General features: G+C 42.4%; 1 protein-coding gene across 2 annotated transcripts in view; it reads left to right on the forward strand.

Annotated features, from left to right (window-relative positions):
- ZBTB40 (zinc finger and BTB domain containing 40) overlaps nt 1–23,216 on the forward strand; it is a 51,707-nt gene that overhangs the window by 23,237 nt on the left and 5,254 nt on the right. Inside the window, exons 8-16 of one of the 2 annotated variants that reach the window (XM_089660048.1) lie at nt 3,100–3,298; nt 3,806–3,939; nt 5,674–5,842; nt 7,278–7,724; nt 10,531–10,737; nt 11,157–11,321; nt 13,664–13,878; nt 15,958–16,120; nt 17,586–17,672. In XM_089660048.1, coding sequence (XP_089516174.1) covers nt 3,100–3,298; nt 3,806–3,939; nt 5,674–5,842; nt 7,278–7,724; nt 10,531–10,737; nt 11,157–11,321; nt 13,664–13,878; nt 15,958–16,120; nt 17,586–17,672 — 1,786 coding nt within the window. The remainder of the gene's footprint in view (nt 1–3,099; nt 3,299–3,805; nt 3,940–5,673; nt 5,843–7,277; nt 7,725–10,530; nt 10,738–11,156; nt 11,322–13,663; nt 13,879–15,957; nt 16,121–17,585; nt 17,673–23,216) is intronic. The other variant, XM_089660050.1, reaches the window with a different exon arrangement.

Below are 23,216 nucleotides of genomic sequence, written 5' to 3' on the forward strand. Positions count from 1 at the left end.
ATGTGACAGAACAATACCAATACAATGCAAAACATGAGGGGATCGAGGGCCCTGCTCTTTCGAGCTTACAATCTAGGAGGGAGGGGATAGTGGTACAGGAGGAGATAGCTGTGGGGGATGGAGTGGTAGGAAGAGTGGAGGAGGTCGGTCAAGTTAGCAGGGGGTGGGGTAGGCTTCCCTGAAGAGATGGGTTTTCAGGGTGCGCCTAAAGGAGAGGAGAGTAGGTGATAATCTGATGGGTTGGGGAAGGGAGTTCCAGAGGATGGGTGACACCCTGGAGAAGTCCTGGAGGCGGGCATGGGAGGAGGAGACCAGGGAACTAGAGAGAAGGAGGTCTTGTGAGGAGCGGAGTGTGCATGCTGGGCGGTACTTGGATATTAGGTCAGTGATGTAATTCGGGGCAGTATGGTGGACAGCTTTGTACGTCAGTGTTAGGATTTTAAATTTGATCCGTTGCGCAATCGGAAGTCAGTGGAGGGATTGGCAGAGGGGGGTGGCGGAGATGGAGCAGTTGGAAAGGTGAATGAGTCTGGCAGCCGTATTCAGGATCGACTGAAGCGGGGATAGCCAGCGGCGAGGCAGGCCAGTGAGGAGGGAGTTACAATAGTCGAGTCGTGATATGATGAGGGAGTGGATGAGCTGTTTAGTGGTTTCTGGGGTTAGGAACGTGCGTATTTTGGCGATGTTGCGGAGGTGGAGTCTGCACGAGTTTGTTAAAGATTGGACTTGGGGCTGGAAGGATAGGTTGGAGTCCAGAATGACACCAAGTACTCTGGCCTGCAGGGCGGGTTTGATATTGGCATTGTTGGATGTGATGGAGAAGTCAATGGGGGTTGGGGTTCGGGCTGGGGGGAAGACAAGAAACTCGGTTTTGGAGAGATTCAGTTTAAGGAAGTGGAGCGACATCCAATCTGATATGTCGCTCAGTAGGTGTGTGATTCGGGCAGAGACCGAGGGGGCCCAGTAACACATTTCCTGCCTTAGGGTGTCTCCATTCTGTGGAGGTGCAACAAAGATACCTTTTGGACAGCAGCATTGTCAGTCTGGGGAGAGGGTGGTCATAGATGTACTAGCAGATTTAGATTGACTTGACTAACTAATTAAAGCGGAACTAAACCCATCGATTTAACTCTTTCCCAAAACGGTTACATTCAGACATGTTGTGAATGATAGCTGTCACACTTGTTTGTGCTCTCAACCAAACTGTCAAGCCATCAAATGGGCGTTGTCATAACTGATTCCATGCAGAGCACCATGTAAACTGCTGATCAAACAGAAGATAGGATGGCAGCTTCCTTGGCTTTAAAAGGGGGGTTAGGTTTAGTTCTGCTTTAACCACTTAACCAACGAATGACGGCTACAGCGCATTTGTCCAGTTCTGGGAGGGCACAGCTGATCGCATGACTAGGTAAAAGGCTAATCACAGCAGCCTTTTACCACATGACCAGCTGTGTTCAATGACACAGCATATCAAAAAGCAAATACAGTTGCCAGGTATTGGCAGCAAAGTACTGCTGATAACCGCAAAATGTCACAGACCAGATCTGCACTGATTATCAGTGCTGCCTGTCAGTGTCCATCATTGCTGCATATCAGTGCTGCCTATCTGTGCCACCTCATCAGTGCAACGACATCAATGAAGGAGAAAAATTACCTGTTTGCAAAATTTTATAACCAAAAACGTTTTTTTATTTATTTTTTTTCTTTTAATTTTTTGCTTATAGTGCGAAATATAAAAACCCCAGTCAGGGTTAAATACCACCAAAAGAAAGCTCTATTTGTGTGAGAAAAATAATAAAAATGTCATATGGGTACAATGTTGAATGACTGCAATTTGTCATTCAAAGTGCAACAGCACTGAAAGCTCAAAATTGGCCTGGGCAGAAAGGGAGTAAACGTGCCCAGTAGGCAAGTGGTTAAAGCTGAACTCCAGCTAAACCTTTTTCAGCAGTTGCAGAAACTTTTTTACAAGCGAAATTTCACATACATTAATAAAAGCTGACCATTGTACCCACTCTTGTTAGTGGTTAAATGGTTTGTCTCAACCCTCTAACTGCCACTTTTGCTGGACAGCTTGGTCTGCTAAAGGATGACAATTTTTTTTTTTTTCCCTTCTTCCCTCTTCCAGCTCCTGCTGGCATCGCTCTCCAGGCTGCTAGAAAGGACCCAGGCAAAGTGCATCTTGTATCACTTCGCTTCGGACAGGAGCTGCCACTGCAAAGTTAGCATCAGCTGGTGCGGCTGCTGCTCTCTGCATGGCCGCCTACCAGCACCGACTCTAATGCTCTGGGATGGCAAGCTGGCAAGCACAGATCTCCATCAATGGGTTGCTGACCTCAGGCAGTCACTTCCCTGAGTTGTAGACGAGGGCCACATCAGAGGGCTTTGAAGGCCACAGGTTGAGCATCCCTGCTCTATTATGTGCCTCTTGTATACAATATGCTCTGCTTTACTTTAGAGTTTGCAGGTATCCTCTGTGAGCAAAGTTCAACACTCTTCTCACCCTAAATTTATGTTAATAAATAATTGAAATCGGAAGTTTGAAGTAATTATAGTTGAAGTTCTGCTTACTTTAGGCCTTATGCACACTTAAAGGATTCTGGCATTTTCTATTTTTTATTCAGCTCTAGGTTATCTAATGTGCATATACACGGTGTCATTTACAGGCGTATTTTAGAGTGGCAGTCAAGAGAGTCAGAAAAATACCCAAGAGCCTGCTTTTGGAGCAATGTTATCAGTGTATTCTATGCCTATATGCGCACACGTATAAGCATACATTTATTCCAATGGCCATGAATGATTATTCTGGGCAGTAGGATGCATTTTGCTCAATGCCGTATGCACATAGACATGCGTACATATGCAACATTAGAGGCATTTTTTCTAACAAGTTCTGGCAGAACAAATGCAGCATATTTGGAGCATAAATTCATATGCTCGTATGCATGAGGCCTTAGAGCCTCCCTTCTTCCCCCACCATTGCCAGTGGACAGTGGAGAATTAGCACATCATGGGGAAACATAAATTATCACATGTTCAGTATTCAGGTGATGCTATGTATAAAATGTAATTACTGTATTTTTAAATTTTTCTTTCTAGGTGATGGAGCAGATTGTCAGGAAAAACTGCAACACTCGCATTTTCAGTGTTATGATATCTACAGTCTTCGAGGAGCAAACCTTGCCTGTAATGGCTGTCTGGCAGCTACTCTTATCCATGGAAGAACTGAGCTCAGCTGTGAGGTCTCTGATGGATGAGGTCCGTAAAGAGCCTGGAGCTGATGTCTTCTTCCAAAGCGGTATGACGATTTCAGAGACAAACATATGAATTAAAGTTCACTTTACAAATGAAAAAAAAATAGTACATATGGGGATACTTTTTGAATTTTACGACTGTCATGAGAGCTTACCACTTTATAGACACTGGCTAGTTTTAACTGTACCCCCAACATATTAATAGAGTTGCTGTCTCTCAGTTCTTGTATAAACTGTTTAAGCTCATTTTTAACCAAAGTTTTTCTTCTATTTTGGATAGAGTGGGTGTAGTCAGATATTTAGCTTATTGCTTCTGCTTTGTGTGTGTGCTTCACCAATTTTTTTATTAGGTTTTTATTACTGTTTGTACCCCTACAGGAAAACCTTACCTGTGACTTCCTGTCAGGACAGGAAGTGATAGAAAATCTCTCTTCCAGTAAATGGGACACATTTTCAGTAGATTGCAGAAGCTAGCAAAGTCAGAAATTTTGTTTACGCTCTCTGCTACTTTTTCTATGCTTCACCTGATTTTTTTTTTTTTCTGATGACAGTATTAAATAGAGAAAGTGAGGTCGCTGAAATTTTGATTCACCACAGCTCATTAATTGCACAAGCATTTCGGCAGTGTGAGCACCTGGGTTCAGTGGCATCTGAAGATGAAGCCTTGAGTGACCTAGTGAAAGAGGTATATGTTTATCATTTAAAGTGATAGTAAAAGTTCGGTTATTTCTTAAATAACAAACATGTCATATTTACCTGCTCTGCAATGGTCCTCTGCTGGTGTCCATGGCTCCTTCTACCTTGTGAGTGCCACATTGCAAATCCTTTGCTATGGCGGCGCCCAATCGGGCTCGCTCCTGAGCTGCTCTGTGTGTTTGACACACAGTACATGGCTCGGTCCCGCCCCCTACTATCTCCTCATTCGCTCCTGCTGCTGTCTCTGAGCCAATGAGGAGGGAGAGAACATCTACAAAGGTAAATCCAGGTAAAATCACTCACATTATTGTGACAGTAGTAAAAATGGCTGCCGACCTACCATGTGGCCTGTGCGGCGTGACGTCACCACCCTGGCTCCTCCCTAATGCGTTTCGTGCCCGAGCACGTTATCAAAGGGCTTGCCCTTTGATAACGTGCTCGGGCACGAAACGCATTAGGAGTGATTTTACCTGGATTTACTTTTGCTTGGCATTTATTAATAAAACATACTACACTATCAGCATTTTTTTGTTTGGGCTCAGATTATTGCGAGCCCCCCCCCCCCCCAAGGTGGATTCTTGTCCTGCTCCACATCCATTTTTGAGAGGTGACCCCCTGGTGTTTGTACATGATACCTGCTACCTGGAGAGTGTTCCCCCTGCTGGATGGATGAGTGTTCCTGACCCCTGGAGAATGATGTCCATTTGATCTCCTGTCTTTTCGCTTGGATGGCCAGATGATCCTTTGATTTTCATCTTTTCTTATCCAGAGGACCAGGAGTGGTTTAATTACTCAAATGCGCATAACTTTGCGCTATGTGGTTAGTGCAATCTACACTCATTTTTCCACATTAATTTTTGCACAAATATTTATTTGATATACTCACATTTATTATTCTATGCAAAACTGCAATATAATTATAAATATTTAATCTTTTATCCAATCATACCAAGTGGATTGAAAAATTGGTTTGATTTACTCAATCATCATCACACTCTGTTATACAGATTAAAAACTAATTTGTCAACCCACTACAGGAGTGCGGCATTTCCTTGTAAACTATTTTTAAACTATGCACATGTCAATGAGAATGTGATCAAGTGCCAGCGAACCTTAATATCACAGTTTATTATATGTGGCTCACAAGTTATTCTCATTCACATACTTTATATAGTGACCATACTGGAAAATCTGAATCTACGTTGTCAATAGCCTCCCATCGAACTCGCTACTTTTAGGGCTGTTTCACACCTTCCTTTGCGTTACAACACAGCGGCTGGAGAGCGGTGAGGTCCGGCAGGATCACCGCAGAGCTGATGCGCTGTTCCCGGTGCATCACACTGTTCACTTTTTTTTTTCTTTAATTTAAACTAACTTGATTGAATTGTCACACAGACATTTCGATGAGTTCAGTTGACCTCCGCGTGGTGCGAGGCAGTAGATTGCCTCCCACTGCGCTTGAAAAAAAAGTACTGCACACAGTACTTTATTCCACCACACACCTATGCGGTGCAGTTGTGGGAAGTGGGCATTCAGGAGACAAGGCATGCCTTGTCTTGCGGTGAGCGTACAGAGAAATAGCTGTCCAACTGCATCTTGTGTGAATTAACCCTTATGGAGAATTAACTGGTCTGCAGCACTGATCCTGTGACAGGCAATATTTTAATGGCCATGTATTCACTTGTCAACCCCAGCATTCTAATAGCCACTGTGTTTATTACAGCTGTTAAGCATCCCAGACCAGACAGAAGATGGAGATTTGTCTTTAAAGATGGTTCTGAGTTCTGCACTGCACCACACCATCCCTGTCATGAAATTCTGCCACTTGCTGTGTTCTGCCAAAGACTTTGCCCCGGAGTTAAGTCCTGTATTCAAAGAATTGGAGGAAAATGGTGAGGGGATTTCATCTGTCAGTATATTCTGCTAGTAAATCTGCATTGGTTCTACAGCCGATTCCACACAGTAATAGTGTAGTCTATGTAGAGTGACCAGATTGCAACACCATCTTTTACCCTCTGCAGAAGTAGCCAATGCAGACTGAGTTGTCCATGTTGTGACAGATATTAAGGCTGAGTTTAACCCTTCTATCCTTTTACAGCCAAGGAAACTTCCATCCTAGTTTGTGATGGCTTGCGAGGTTAGTTGAGCGCACAAGTAGCCATGACAAATTCATTCACAGAATGCCTTGAATGTAATTGTCTTTGGAAACTCTTAAATGAGTGAGTTTAGTTCTGCTTTAAAGCTGTAGTAAACCACACCTTAAAAAGAAGAAAAAATCGCTGCAAGGCAATGTCATAATGTGCCAGTATGCATCGCACATTATGAGGGACTTGCCTTAAAAAGAAGCCCTCCAGTGGTACATTGTCACTGCTCCCGAGGCTTCCATCTTCATCTGGTGTTCCTTTCAGGTTTGTGAGCTACGGCCTTCTTACTGGCCAAGCTGTGATGACATCAGTCCTGCACATGCACGTGAGGGTCCCGGGCCATGGGACAGTGCTCTGAAGAAACTGCTCAAATATGCCGTTCCTTCAGAGCGCATGTGCCAGCTCTCAAAAACCGCGAATATCATTCATATTCATTTTACCCACAGGTAAGCTTCTATTATAAGGTTACCTGTAGGTAAAAGTATACAAAAGGAGTTTACTACCACTTTAAGGATTCCTATTAATAAAGTTATGTATTCTTGTCTAAATGTAGCCTGACTGAAGGTCCGCAGCCTCATAGTTTCCATATCAGGTGAATACATCCTTCAAACATTTTGCCCACAGTGATGTTTCAGGAAGTGATGTCACTTCTGGTCTGCTGTGCACTCCATCAACCTCACCAGCCACTCCCTGATTCCACCTGGATTACCAACAAATAGCTGAAAACTGGAAATTTTAGGATGGGACACACCTGATGTGGATACTATATATGCAATTTGCCAATGTTTATAAATAAATGCTCCTTACTACACTCAGATCATGCCCTCTGCTATTTTTATTTGTATTCCTAGAGATTCTTCAGTCTTGTATACATGCTGGACAGAATGTCTGAAGATATGCTAGAATTCACCCTGTGGTTTCCCTTTAAGGCATTTGTGCTTTTCCTGTTGAACTCTGTAAACAAACAATTGATACAAGTGGGCATCAGCCAACTCTATATAAGTGCAACATAACCATTATCCTTTACAGTGTTAGTGTTTGCACTGGGGCTGGGGAGAATGAGGAAATGCATCTTCCTGTATTTCTTTTGCTTAGTATTTCCTTGTAACATAAAACAAGGCTCCACTTTATATTCAAGTGGTAATTTCTTTTTTTTTTTTTTTTTTTTTTTTTTTTTTTTTAGGGCTGCTGGTGGACGGTAAGTGCAACTTCCAAAGTGATGACAAGTGGAACGTCAGCAATGACTGTCACATGGATGCTGTTGAAGAGATTGGTGACAGGAATGAGGAGGATGAAGAAGCTAAGGATGATGAAAATGAAGAGATTGATTCTGAAAAAGAGAGGGCAGAACTCGCACAAGAAAAGGGTTCAAAGAAAAACTTTATCTGCAAGTCCTGTGATAAGATCTTCCTCTTCCGTTGTCGCCTGGAGGTTCATATGAAGCGCTGCAGAATGGCCAAAAGGAATCCTTTACAGTGCAAGGACTGCAATGTGGTACAAGCCTCCAAGAAAGATCTGGAACAGCACAGAGAAGAAGTGCATGGCTACCTTATTTCACGCAATAACAAAGGCAAAAGGAGAATGCTTGTTACTTGTGACATTTGCGGCAAGGAGTTTGCTCATCCATCAGGTAACACAATAGTTTTTGTATTGGAATGAGCTTTGCCATTGAGTTTTACTTTAGCCAGCTACCTGACTTAAGGACAGCTTGGCGACTAAAAGTAAATGTTCTATCATCATCTGTTTAAAGGCCCAGGCCTCTACCCCTGTGTTACCCACCCCTCTGGAGCTCCTTCCCTGCAGTAATAGTGCTTTTCTTTGTTTTTCTCTATACTTTACCTTTTTTAGAGGTTTGGTCACATCAGGACTGACGTTCTTCCTGGGGGGGGTCCTTAACTGCTTCCCACCTGGCCACTGCACATAAACGGCCAGGTGGGAGCTTTCTCGCTTTAAGCGGACGCTCCTGAACGTCCTCTTAGAACAAGGGCCACATGGCTGCGTGATCCTGTGATGGCTGTGTCCCCTGGATACAGCACACCACAGAATGGGGCTTGGGCGCTGTGACTGGCCCTCCCGATCATGTGATGATTGTGCCCAATCACAGCCATCACTCAATATAAACAGAGACTCGTGTCAGAGCTTCCCGCTGAGCTCATTGCGAGGGGGAGGTTGGTAGAGGGGGATGCTGCAGCCTGTGACAGCTCTCTGCATATCTGATGATTTTAATGTTCAGCTATGCAGAGAACACACAGATTGCAGCCATCCCCACACAGTACACTAAGCACCATCTGGCCCTGTCCAAGTGTCACAACAACATCTGTATTGGTCTAGTGTCACAGCAACATCTGTCACAGTATACCAGTGTCACATCAACATCTGCATTTGTGTTCCATTGCAACTTCAACATCTGTCGGTGTCCGCCAGTGGGCGATCAACATCTGTCAGTGTACCACTGCCCCATCAATAAATAAAAAAATTTAAAGCATATGTAAATGGAAATTGTACCACACGTGAGGTTTTGTTGTGAACGTCAGCACGAGAGCAATAATTCTAGCACCAGACCACCTCTGTAACTGTAAACTGGTAACCTGTAATTGGTAAAGGCTTATAAAGCGTTGTCCATGGAGATTTTTAAATACAGAAGTTTGGCAGCATTTCACAAGCGTGCACAATTTTAAACCATGACATGTTGGGTATCAATTTACTCGGTGCAACACAATATTTTATATTTTACAAAAAAATGGGTATTATATAGTTTTTTTTGTGTGCAATAAAATATATTAAAGTGTATTTTTGCATTAGTATGTAAAATGGTGTTCGAAAAACTGCTGTGAAAATACCATGACATAAAAATTCACAAAACCCACCATTTTATTCTCTAGGGCCTCTGCAAAAAAATATATAATATTTGGGGGTTCTAAGTTCTAGAAAAAATACTGATATTTTTACTTGTAAAAAGAAAGTGTCAGAAGGAGGCCTGGTCTTTAAAGTTTATAACGCCTGAAGGTACTCCTTGGATGTTGGGCATCTGTGTGGCTAGGCTGTGAAAAAGTCTCATACATGTGGGTATCGCCATACATGGGAGGAGTAGCAGAATGTGTTTTGGGGTGTAGTTGCGAGTATGCCTATGCCATGTGTGAGAAATAACTTAAAGCAGAGCTCCACCCAAAAGGGGACGTTCCGCTTTAAGTATTTGTCCCCAGCTCTCCACAAAGGATTGGCAGGTTTGGGGAGCGGGTACCTGAATTTGACAGGTACCCGCTCCCACGTCCGCTGTGATTGGAAGTGGAAGTTGTCCTCCCCGTAGACTTCTTAGATACGTGACAGGTCCCAGAAGACTACGGGGCCATTCTTAAAGTGCATCGCTTCTCGTGCATGCACAGTGGGCACCCGGCTGTGAAGCCGCAAGCTGTCACAGCCGGGTGGCCACACTGAAGATGCTGGCGCCAGGGAGAGAAGACTGCCAGTGAAACCAGCTGTGGTGAGGAAACCGCTGGACCGAGGGACAGTAAGTGTCTGTATTTTAAGTCAGCAGCTACAGTTTTTGTAGCTGCTGACTTTAATTTTTTTTTTATGCTAGAACTTCTGTTTAATATGACATTTTTGTGGGGGAAAAAAAAACCTTTTTATTTTCTTAATTTTTCCAAAGAATTGTGGAAACAATTGCAATTTCAAAAAACTCACTATGCCTCTTACTATATACTTCAGACTGTCTACTTTCCAAAAAGGGGTCATTTTGGAGGTATTTGTACTGTCCTGTCATGTTGGGGCCTCAAGAAATGGGGATAGGCCATCAGTACATCGGATGTGATCAATTTTCAATGATTGGTACCCATAGCTTGTAGACCCTATAACCTTCACACAGAGCAAATAATATACACTGATTTCGGTTATATTTATCAAGGAAATGTAGCAGTATAAATTTTGATTAACATTTATGAAGAAAAATTACTTATTTCAGGTACTTATATAGCGTCATTTTACGCAGCAGTTTACATATATATTGTACTTTCACATCAGTCCCTAATCCTCAAGGGGTGTACAATCTAAGGTCCCTAACTTACATTCATACATACACATACTAGGGCCAATTTAGACAGGAGCCAATTAACCTATCAGGAGTCTTTGGAGTGTTAGAAGGAAACCAGTGAACCTGGATAAAACAAAAAAAAACAGACTTGAGCTTCAAAGGTAATGTATAGTGGTTGTGTTCATTATTCTGCTCAGAGAAAAAAAAATATTTGGGAAAAAAAATAATATTTTCTTGGATTATGTTGCCTATAAGTTTTAGGAAACATCTGCAGTGGTTTTACATGATTTTTCTTAAAAGAAAATGGCTTTATGAATGTAGAAAAAAAATCACAGAAAAAAAATCTACATGCATGCCCTATAATCTAGTTTTTTTTCTAACAGGAGTGTTGTGTTTTGTTGCTTAGGCCTTCAGTACCATAAGCGGACAGAGCATTTTGATGAGAAGCCATTCTCCTGTGAAGAGTGCGGTGCCAAGTTTGCTGCAAATTCCACCCTGAAAAACCACCAGCGTCTCCATACAGGGGAACGTCCCTTTGTGTGCAAGCACTGTCATATGACATTTACACAAGCTGCCGCCCTCTCCTACCACACCAAAAAGAAGCATTCGGAAGGTATAACAGGATCAGTAATAAACATCAATTCCTACAACAACCCTGTTTTTTATAATGTTGCTCTAGGCAGTTTCTGCACAACAGTATTTATTTTGTAGACTTTCTGCAGTTTTATTCACTATGCCACCATGAATCAGGTGCCATCAGTGAAGTAGGACTGCACCATAATTGTTTTGGTTTTTTTCTCTGCAATTGTTAGCCAGTTGTTTTGGTTGCTTTTGGACGAAGGGAATCTAAACTAAAAGCAGTTCTATTGTGCTTCTTTGTAATTGGGTCTCCCTGTGTCAACCTGCAGTTCGTCAGTGTGATGACACTTTATCACTTATGAATGTGTTTTTTTTGTTTGTTTTTTTGTCTCTCAGTGGAGCAAACACTTATTGCCTTCCCTAATGTATGACAATGCTTTTCTTTCATTCCAGGAAAGATGTATGTATGCCAGTACTGTGACGCAGTCTTTGCGCAATCCATAGAGCTGACACGGCATGTCAGGACCCACACAGGAGACAAGCCGTATGTCTGTCGAGAGTGTGGTAAAGGATTCAGCCAGGCCAATGGGCTTTCCATACATCTGCGCACATTCCACAGTAAGCTCTGCTAATACATTAGCTGCATTAATGGGCTGTATTCTTCTTTGGCCATTCTTATCCTACATCTCCTGGCAGTCTGCCTTTGTCTGTGAGATTTTTTTTTATTCTTAGGAAAGATGTAATAGATGTGTCTACTGTGGTGGAGGTCATGACTTTTCATGGTGACAAGCCAACACCTTCCAAAACAGTGTCGACAACTGCAGCATGGTGTTTTAGCAGAAATGAACATTCCTTTCTTCGTTGTTTTAACTTTTTCGCTGACAGGGATTTTTAAAAAATGTTTTGCACGTGTTAAAATGTACAGTTTAAAATAAAAACCCCAGTGGTGATTAAATACCACCAAAAGAAAGCTCTAGTTGTGTGGAGAAAATGATAACATTTTAGTTTGGGTACAGTGTTGTATGACCACGCAATTGTCATTCAAAGTGTGAGAGCGCTGAGACCTGAAAATTGGCCTGGGCAGGAAGGGGGTAAAAGTGTCCTGTATGGAAGCGGTTAATGTTTGTGCCCACAAGCATTCTATAGATCCCATTTTTTTATAAAATATAAAAGATGATGTTGAGTTGAATAAATATGTCCAGCCTTAAGTTTGCACAGCAGTAAACTTTGATACCACAGTTTGTGCTTATTAGCTTCTTCCCCAGTCACAACAGTCAGGAGAATTACATCTCTGAGCCCACAGGAGATGTAATATAGGTCACTTTAAGGTTCATTCCCCAGCCAAAGAGGAGAAAGTCAGTGAAGAGATACTCTACCCAGCAACACCCACCATGCCCATCCTGCGGCTGCCGGTGGGTCAGAGGAGACCAGGACATGGAGAGGGGAATAGGGGTCTCTTTGACTTGGCAGTTGTAAACATACTCCTGGTTACTATAGCAGCTGGGGAGTATGTTTAACCACTTGCCCTCCTGAGGATTTACCCCCCCCCCCCCTTCCTGACCAGGCCATCTTTTGCGCTACAGCGCTGCATTATTTTAATTGACAATTGTGTGGTCATGCAACTCTGCACCCCCTTCCCCCGAATTGAGCTACCTTTCGGTGGTATTTGATCACCTGTGCATTTGTTTATTTTTTGTGCTATCAAAAAAAAAAAAGACCAACAATTTTTTGAGACAAAAAACTATATTTTTGACTTTTTGCTATTTCAACCTGTCCAGTAAAAAAATTTAAAAAATCCAATTTCGTCATAAATTTAAGCCAAAATGCTTTCTGCTACATGTCTTTGCTAAATAAAAAATCCCAATACGTGTAAATTAATTGGTTTACATGAAAGTTCTAGCATTTACAAATGGAGGTATATAATACTGGAATTTGTTTTCTTTTTTTTTTTTGTTTACTAGTAATGGCGGCGATCAGTGACTTATAGCGGGAGTGCGGCGGGGATTCTGACACTGGGGGGGAACTAACTTGGTGTCACTGACATCCCCAGTGACACAATACAGTAATTGGTGCTAAAAAAAAAAAAACACTGACACTGTATTATTGGCACTGGGCAGGAAGGGGTTAACATGAGGGGCGATCAAAGGGTTAACTGTGTGCTGGGTGTGTTTGTGCTTCTCTGTAAGCACACTGCTTTGTATGTAGTGTGCAGAGCTGACAGGGAGGAGAACTGTTTTTACAAATAGGTCTCCTCTCCGTCGGAAATCCTCAGCAATCATCGGGCACCAGCAAGTAATCACCAGCCGGGACCCAGTGATTGGTGGTATGGGTAGGGCACACGCATGCCCCCTACCCAGGAGTGCAAAATCGTGTGTGTGTGTGTGTGTGTGTGTGTGTGTGTGTGTGTGTGTGTGTGTGTATATAGAGCGAGAGAGAGAGAGATCTCAAATATGTGTGAGAGAGCAAACGGAAAGCAGTTAAAAGCCATACTGCTCCAACATATGCCCTATGTCAGACACTGTTATAGAGATTCCCCCTCATTTCTTGCGCACAACTTTTTACCAGACAGGAAGTGAGGAAAACTCTCCAACAACAACATAGGCAGATAAAATAAACAGTTTTTCTTTAGTAGAGCAAGGAAAGGCTAGAACCCTTGGCAGATGTATATTTATATTTGTGTGGCTTTGTTGCAGATTTTCTAACAGAGCCTTGGATAGCAGTAAAAACCCGTCAGGGGCTCTAGTCTTTCTCTACTCTATCCAAAATTTAAAAAAAAAAATGTTTCGCCTTAAAATACACTTTATTTAGGAATTTGCATTAGCTGTTTTTCATTAACAGTGGACATTAAAATATTTTATATTTTTTATATATATATAAAAAATTTTTTTGTTTTTTTGCTAGGTCAAGAAGTGAAGCAAAACCTCTAAAATGAACTGATAAATTTAATTTATTTTCTCCAGACATTGAAGATCCATATGACTGTCAGAAGTGCAGAATGAGTTTCCCAACTTTGGAGGAGAACAGACAACACATTCAGGTTGTACATTCCAAGGAATATCACCCGTGTCCGTCGTGTGAGAAGATTTTCAGTGCCCCCTCTCTTCTAGAACGTCACATTGTCACCCATGTTGGGGGAAAGCCTTACAACTGTGATATCTGTGATAAGGCATATCAGGTAGGTGGCTTTAACTTTCTACCTGAAAGGGAATGTTTAGTGGGTTGTGTACATATTTTTTTTTTTTAATTACTGTCAGAACTGAAAAAGCGTATTCTCTTTTTAAGAAGGTGGAGCTTGTCGCCTATACAGCTCAGTAACTCAAGCAGACATGTACACACGTCAACCTGAAGGAGCAGCTTATCCCCCTCTTGCTCCCTCCTGAACTCCTTCATCTGAGGCTTTGTGTCTGTTTAAAAAATTTTTTTAAATCAAATAAAACATTAAATATCATTTTAAAAACATGACCTAATAAAACTATACTAAAATGTATATACAGCCACTGCAGCATACCTTTAAATAGTAGCTCCTGACAACTATTATCAGTCAGATTGGGCTCCTTGTGTTCTATACTGTAGTTATACACCAATAAGCCATAACATTATGGCCACCCACCTCATGTTGAATAGACCCCCGTTTTCCACCAAAATAGCCCTGACTCATCGAGGCATGGACTCCAAAGTAACATCCACATGAATGGCAGGACCAAAGGTTTGCCAGCAGAACTTTGCCTCAGGTGTCACACTGTCTCTAACAGCTTGGCCTTTTCCCCAGGTAAGTGATGCATACACACCCAGCCATCCACATGATGTTAAAGAAAATGTGATTCGTCAGAATAGACCATATTCTTCCATTGCTTTGTGGTCCAGTTCTGATGCTCACTTTCCAATTGTGGACACTTTTGGCTGTGGTCATGGATCAACATGGGCACCCTGACCTGTTTGCAGCTAGACAGCCCCATTAACAACAAACTGATGCAGTGTTTGTACTTGACACTGTTCTATCGTAACCAGCATTAACTTTTTCAGCAGTTCGAGCTACAGCGGCTCTTCTTTACAAGCCAGCCTTCATTCCCCATGTGCATCAGTGAGCCTTGGCTGCCAATGACCCCAGTTTTCCTTCTTTAGACCACTTTTGGTTGGTTCTGACCACTGCAGACTGGGAACATCGCACAAGCGCTGCCGTTTTTGGAGTTGCTCTGACCCAGTCATCTAGCTATTGCGGTTTGGTCCTTTTCAAAGTCGCTCAACTCCTTAAGCTTGCCTATTTTTTTTCTGCTTTCAACACATCAACTTTAAGGACAACATGTTCACTTGTTGCCTAATATCCTATTCATTTTCAGGTGCCATTGTAACAAAAAAAAATCAATGTTCTTCATCTTATCTGTCAGTAGTCATAATATTGTGGCTGATTGGTGTGTATATAGTAAGTATCTGACTTTCCCTGTAGATTGTGCTAATTGCACTCCCTTGCATCTGCAGTTGCAAGAAAAAGTATGTGAACCCCTTGGGATTACGTGGAGTTTTGCATGAATTGGGCATAAAATGTGCTCTGAACGTCATCTAAGTCACAACAATAGAAGAACGCAGTCTGCTGAACATAATACTACACAAACATTAGATGTTGCCATGGTTTAATTGCACATAACATGTAAACATTCACAGTGCAGGGAGGAAAAAGTATGTGAGGCCCTAGCTTAATGACTTCTCCCAGAGCTAATTGGAGCCAGGAGTGAGCCAACCTTGACTCCAATCAGTGTGATGATATTGGATGTGTTGCTGACAGCTATCCTGCCCTTAAAAAACACACACCTGTTTTGAGTTTACTGGTTTCAAGAAGCACTGTCTGATGTGAACCATGCCTCGCAGAAAAGAGCTCTCAGAAGACCTACGATCAAGAATTGTTGACTTGCATGAAGCTGGAAAGGGTTACAAAAGTATCTCCAAAAGCCTTGATGTTCTAAACTCAGAATCTTGTGTACTTCTGCATAGAAACCAATCGGCTTCCATGTTTTATTGCTAAAGCTTAATTGAACAAGCTGAGGTTAGAAGCTGATTGGTTACCATGCACAGCTGCACCAGATTCTGGGTGAACCAGCTTTAGTAAATAAACCCCATAGTGTCTCCTTGCTAAGTTTTTAATAGATCATTTACATGCTGGACTGAAATATATCCCTTACAGCTATCTGTGGGGGTTCTATCAAATCCTCTGGTATAATGGAATATATCATGTTGTGTTTTTGTTTTTGTTTTTTCCCAGCAACTGTCCGGCTTATGGTACCACAACCGCACACATCATCCAGACCTGTTTGCTGCTCAGAATCATCGTTCTTCCAAGTTTTCTGCTGCACAGTGTAGTTCCTGTGAACAGGTTTTCTCTAACACCTCGACACTCCAGAAACACACAAAATTAGAGCATCCCGGTGAGTGTACCACAGTCATTGTTCCAGTACATGACATTTTCTTGAATATTGGATTGTTTCACAAACTGGCTACTGCCATGACTCAACATTGGATGTGGCTGCATTTGTTAGTTTTGCTCCGACTGTTAGGAATCGGGAAAGGTCATATTCTGTTGAGTCTTTTCATTTTTTTTTCTGCTGCCCATGCTCCAAAGAAGAGTTATTCTCTTCCTTGCTGTAGTGTCACCAAGCCAAGAAGTGAAGTGTAATGTCTGTTGTGCCAGACCACATTATACCAATATTTTTTATTTGTTGAGCAAGAAAGGTCTGTCAAATGCTGTTAAAGTTCTCTCACTTTAAGATAGGGACAAGAATGAGAAAATTATACCCAGTGGAGGACACCGACATGAATAAAAACCTGATAAAACGTCTAGCCATTTACCTTATTTTTAAAATGTAAGAAAATGTTTGAAATATTAGTTTTAAGAGTGGCGTATACAGGTGGATGTGACACTGTTCTTCTTTGAATGATTTCCCATAGACCAATAGTTTCTTTCTAATTTGGCTGGCAGATATTGCCCATGTGGCAATAGCTTTATAGTCTTTCCTTTGTAGAAAAAGTAATAAATGGCTAGTAGTTGGAAAGAGGTTTTCCATTGTCCAGTATTCAAAAATGCACGTTAAAATGATTCTAAAGGCTTTTTTTTTTTTTTTTTTTAAAGAAAAAATAACAAATGTGTCTATACTTTCCTGCTGTGTGCAGTGGTTTTGCACAGAGCAGCCCAGATCCTTCTCTTCTCTGTCTCCCGCCGACGCTCCTTGCCCCTCCCTCCTGTTAGGTGCCCCACAGCAAACAGCTTGCTATGGGGGCACTCGATGCCCATTTACACACAGAGCCTCAGCTCAGCCCCGCCCCTCTTTCTCATTGGCTCTGATTGACAGCAGTGGGAGCCAATGACTCCCGCTTCTATCTCAGCCAATGAGAAGAGGCAGTCCCTGGATAGCCAAGACTCCAGTGCACATCGCTGAATTCAGAGGGCATTGGTGAGTATTTGGGGGGGATGCTGCACTGAAAAGATTTTTTACCTTCATGCATAGAATGGATGAAGATAAAAAACCTTGAGCCTTTAGAACCACTTTAATTGCTCTCTATGGCTAGGTTGTTATGCAGGATACTTGTATACATCACATCACTTGTGACGCTCCGGCTGCACGTGGCCAGGCTCAGGGTAACTTTTCAGAATTGCATCCAATTGGATCATCACCCAGTTGCCACAATGAAAACTCAATACAGGAAGTTACATTCCACTTTGTATGCACGTATAAGCAAAGAACATAATTGTTGTAATTGTCTCATTAATTGTAAAATCGTGGGCAGGTCAGCTCTATGATGATTAGACTGTAACTGTGCGAGGTGATGCCTTGCTGTCCCATATTTTACAGCTTTCATGTGTGTGTTAACAATAACACCCCTTTTCCATTTCAGATGGGAAGGGATATGAATGTGAAAAATGTAAGCAGACCTTCCCCACATCTGCAGCACTACAAGTTCACATAAAATGCAAACACTCAGGCAAGTAACATCCTCTGTAATGAAAATTTCAGATGAGTTGGAAAATGTAGAGTGAATGGTGGGAGTGTCTGTTTATAGCCTGCACGTGTAACAAAGATATTTAATACATGAGGAAAGCCAGGTCACATATCATCAGCCTCTCCTCCAATCATAGCATTAGAGAGAACCCCTTAAGACACCGCAGGCTCCACCCTGCAGCCTGCATTTTACGAATGGTACAATGAAGCATATCTAAACACAAAAATATAATATATTGCAGCTTGCTAGTCTCTAAATGTGGTCACTGCTGCATTAGTTTTTTTTTTTTTGCCTTTATTTTGACCTAGTGATCTGGCCTGTCACTGTATGGAGACTCAGCGGAGACAGCAGTATTATCAATTTGTGTATAGGGCAGTATTAGATGCAATGGCATATTTAGATTGCCTTTACTAACAAATTAAAGCCTGACTGAAAAACTCCTAGGACGTTGCTGAGAGATACCTAGCTGTTACTGTTCACCACCACAAGAGTGAGCTCTCAAACACTGAGCTCAGAGCTACTGCATCAGAGGAGAGCGAGAGAGAGCATGTGAGGGGGGAGAGCGAGAGAGAGCATGTGAGGGGGGAGAGCGAGAGAGAGCATGTGAGGGGGGAGAGCGAGAGAGAGCATGTGAGGGGGGAGAGCGAGAGAGAGCATGTGAGGGGGTTTGAATCAAAGAAATAGCTCACTCCTGTGATGTTGAAGGTGCACAGTAACAGGTATCACTATGTCACTAGCAATGTCCTAGGAGTTTTCCACTCAGGCTTCATGAGGTACTTAAATGACCCACGCCTATAGCATTGGCTATGTTCAACTTGGTCAACGCTGCACAGTTTATCTATAGACATCTCTTATCTGCATAGGCTGCTGAAGGTGAACCTTAATGCAGCCACCGTATTTAAAGTGGTTGTAAACACTCTCATATACCCAGTGAAGCGATTGGCCTCAGGTGATACACAGAGATGAAACAAATCCTAATACATAAGTTTTACTTGATTATCTGCAGTCTTCTCTTTTCTACATCCCTTTTAAAAGGGCTGATTTTAAAATCCTTCTGAATTTGTCAGTATCACAGAGGTGGGGGCAGGGAGCTGCAGTAAAAGCTCTGAGAGCTGATTAGAGGAAAGGGATACACTCCCTGCACACAGGAGCTATGCTCTGTATAGACAGGCTGTTTGCTGACACGCTCTCTCTCTCTCTCTCTCTCTCTCTCTCTCTCGGTTCTCTCTCTCTCTCGGTTCTCTCGGTTCTCTCTCTCTCTCTCTCTCGGTTCTCTCGGTTCTCTCTCTCTCTCTCTCTCTCTCGGTTCTCTCTCTCTCTCTCTCGGTTCTCTCTCTCTCTCTCTCTCGGTTCTCTCTCTCTCTCTCTCTCGGTTCTCTCTCTCTCTCTCTCTCTCGGTTCTCTCTCTCTCTCTCTCTCGGTTCTCTCTCTCTCTCTCTCTCTCTCTCTCTCGGTTCTCTCTAATGCTATGATTGGAGGAGAGGCTGATGATATGTGACCTGGCTTTCCTCATGTATTAAATATCTTTGTTACACGTGCAGGCTATGAGAGAGAGAGACTGACTATGAACTTTGGAAGTACATGTAAACACCATAGATAGATATATATCAAATATATTTATGCTTTGTTCAGATTTCATGACTGAGGTTTACAACCACTTTAAAGTGATTCTAAAGGCCCTGATCCTCCTCTTCTTGGATCCTCCACAGGCTCTCATGTCGGGTGTCCCCACAGCAAGCAGCTTGCTATGGGGCACCAGCTGCTCTGTGTATCCATTCACACAGAGCTGTTGCTTGGCCCTGCCCCCTCTCTAATCTCATTGGCCCACTGGCTGTGATCAACAGCAGTGGGAGACAATGACTCTTGCTTCTGTCTCAGCCAATGAGGAGAGAGAGTCCCAGGATGGCCAAGACTCCAGTGCACCTCACTGGATCGAGAGGGGGGCTTGGGTGAGTATTGGGGGGGCGGGGCTGGGGGCTAGGTGCTGCACTGAGAAGGTTTTTACCTTCATGCATGGAATGCATGAAGGTAAAAAAAACCTTGAGCCTTTACAACCACTTTAAGGATTAGTAAGCTGCAATGTATTCCATTTTTTCCTTTGAGTTTAGATATGCTTGCAGTGTAGGCCACAGTGTGCAGAAATACTAAAGTGTCGAGCAGAAAGCAGAATGTAATGTTAAAGCACATAGGAGGTTATTTACTAAACCTGGAGAGTGCAAAATCTGGTGTAGCTCTGCATAGAAACTAATCCATTTCTATTTGTTGTCAAAGCTTAGTTGAACACGTTTAAAGCGGAGCTCCACCCAAAAAAGGAAGTTCTGTTTTAAGTCTTTGTTCCCCGCTACCCATTAAGGATTGGCACCTTTTGGGGAAAGGGGGGGGAGGGAGCTGGTACCTGAATTTGGCAATTACCCACTTCCACTGTGAAGTCCTAGGCGATCGGAAGTGGAAGTTGTCCTCCCCTTCTGTTCCCATAGTCTTCTGGGACATGTGACAGGTCCTTGAAGACTACGGGGCCATTCACAAAGCGCAACGCTTCTCACGCATGCGCAGTAGGCACCCGGCTGTGAAGCCGCAAGCTGTCACAGCCGGGTACCCACACTAAAGATGCCGGCGCCGGGGAGAGAAGACAACCAGTGAAACCGCTGGACCTAGGGACAGGTAAGTGTCTGTATTTTAAAAGTCAGCAGCTACAGTTTTTGTAGCTGCTTTTATATTTATTTTTTTCAGCTGGAACGCTGCTTTAAGTTAGAAGCTGATTGGATACCATACACAGCTGCACCAAATTCTGAGTGCTCCAGTTTTAGACTCTGTGTCTTTTTCAGTAAGCACATATTTTTAGTTTATTAACCTTTTTTTTTTTTATGTGATTTTTTTCACATGCTTGTCATGTTTTGGGTTTTTTTTTTTTTTTTTTTTGTTAATTTTGAGTGGTTACAAAAAAAATCTGCTTATCATATGCTAAAATAAGTGGGTTGATTGTCCGGACACTTTAACCCCCCTTCCTGTCCAGGCCAATTTTCAACTTTCAATGATATCACACTTTGAATCACAATTGCGCGATCATGCAACACTGTACCCATATGAATTTTTTTGAGACCAATAAAACTTTATTTTGATGGTATTTATTCACCACTGGGATTTTTTTTTCTGCTATATAAATGAAAGTCCAAAAAGTTTGAAGAAAACTTTCTTATAAAATTTTGCAAATAAACAATCTTTCTTCATAAATCAAGGGCAAAATGTATTCGGTTATCTTTTTAGTAAAAAAAAAAAAATAACCCAAATTAGTTTATAACCAAAAATGATAATTTTTTAAAAAAAAAAAAATTTTTTACTTTTCACTGGGGGTGATGGCGTTTTTTTTTTTTACACTGATTGCTTTTACAGCCTTTATGGGTGTAAAAGCAATCATTTCTCCTTCTCTCTGGCTGCATTCTTGCAGCTATTGAGAAATTCTCTGTGAGCTGTGATTGGTCACAGCTTGTCACATGGTACAAGGCTGTTGTGAATAGCCTTGTGAAATCTGTGAATGATCACAGACCTCATATGGTACAAGTAGTAAGCAATGATGGCAGAAGTGACATCTTGCTTACTCCTATTCATGTGATCACTGATTGGCCAATCAGTGATCACATGATCGGGACCTCACACAGAGGTCCCGTACAGCGGACACAGCAGGCACCGGATCGCGGTGCCGTGCGCTCCCAGGGAGCGCGCACAGTCCAAGATGGCGGGCGCCATTTATGAATGGCAACCCGCCCCTGCACTGCCACCATCCGGTTGTTTATATACAGTCAGGTCCATAAATAATGGGACATCGACACAATTCTAACATTTTTGGCTCTATACACCACCACAATGGATTTGAAATGAAACAAGCAAGATGTGCTATAACTGCAGACTGTCAACTTTAATTTGAGGGTATTTACATCCAAATCAGGTGAACGGTGTAGGAACTACAACAGTTTGCATATGCGCCTCCCACTTGTTAAGGAACCAAAAGTAATGGGACAGAATAATAATCATAAATCAAACTTTCACTTTTTAATACTTGATTGCAAATCCTTTGCAGTCAATTACAGCCTGAAGTCTGGAATGCATAGACATCACCAGACGCTGGGTTTCATCCCTGGTGATGCTCTACCAGGCTTCTACTGCAACTGTCTTCAGTTCCTGCTTGTTCTTGCGGCATTTTCCCTTCAGTTTTGTCTTCAGCAAGTGAAATGCATGCTCAATCGGATTCAGGTCAGGTGATTGACTTGGCCATTGCATAACATTCCACTTCTCTCCCTTTAAAAACTCTTTGGTTGCTTTTGCAGTCTGCTTTGGGTTATTGTCCATCTGCACTGTGAAGCGGCGTCTAATGAGTTCTGAAGCATTTGGCTGAATATGAGCAGATAATATTGCCTGAAACACTTCAGAATTCATCCTGCTGCTTTTGTCAGCAGTCACATCAATAAATACAAGAGAACCAGTTCCATTGGCAGCCATACATGCCCACGCCATGACACTACCACCACCATGCTTCACTGATGAGGTGGTATGCTTAGGATCATGAGCAGTTCCTTTCCTTCTCCATACTCTTCTCTTCCCATCACTCTGGTACAAGTTGATCTCGGTCTCATCTGTCCATAGGATGTTGTTCCAGAACTGTGAAGGCTTTTTTAGATGTCATTTGGCAAACTCTAATCTGGCCTTCCTGTTTTTGAGGCTCACCAATGGGTTACATCTTGTGGTGAACCCTCTGTATTCACTCTGGTGAAGTCTTCTCTTGATTGTTGACTTTGACACACATACACCTACCTCCTGAAGAGTGTTCTTGATCTGGCCAACTGTTGTGAAGGGTGTTTTCTTCACCAGGGAAAGAATTCTTCGCTCATCCACCACAGTTGTTTTCCGTGGTCTTCCGGGTCTTTTGGTGTTGCTGAGCTCACCGGTGCGTTCCTTCTTTTTAAGAATGTTCCAAACAGTTGTTTTGGCCACGCCTAATGTTTTTGCTATCTCTCTGATGGGTTTGTTTTGTTTTTTTCAGCCTAATGATGGCTTGCTTCACTGATAGTGACAGCTCTTTGGATCTCATCTTGAGAGTTGACAGCAACAGATTCCAAATGCAAATAGCACACTTGAAGTGAACTCTGGACCTTTTATCTGCTCATTGTAATTGGGATAATGAGGGAATAACACACCTGGCCATGGAACAGGTGAGAAGCCAATTGTCCCATTACTTTTGGTCCCTTAACAAGTGGGAGGCACATATGCAAACTGTTGTAATTCCTACACCGTTCACCTGATTTGGATGTAAATACCCTCAAATTAAAGCTGACAGTCTGCAGTTAAAGCACATCTTGTTTGTTTCATTTCAAATCTATTGAGGTGGTGTATAGAGCCAAAAATGTTAGAACGGTGTCAATGTCCCAATATTTATGGACCTGACTGTACATGGGCTGGACGGGAAGTGGTTAAGGGAGTTTGAAAGTATTCACACAATAAAATAATGTGAATTTTTACTTTCATTATCCAATC

This window comes from Staurois parvus, unplaced genomic scaffold, assembly GCF_062004578.1.
Source record: "Staurois parvus isolate SC_StPar_1 unplaced genomic scaffold, SC_StPar_1.0 ptg001200l, whole genome shotgun sequence".
NCBI lineage: Eukaryota > Metazoa > Chordata > Amphibia > Anura > Ranidae > Staurois > Staurois parvus.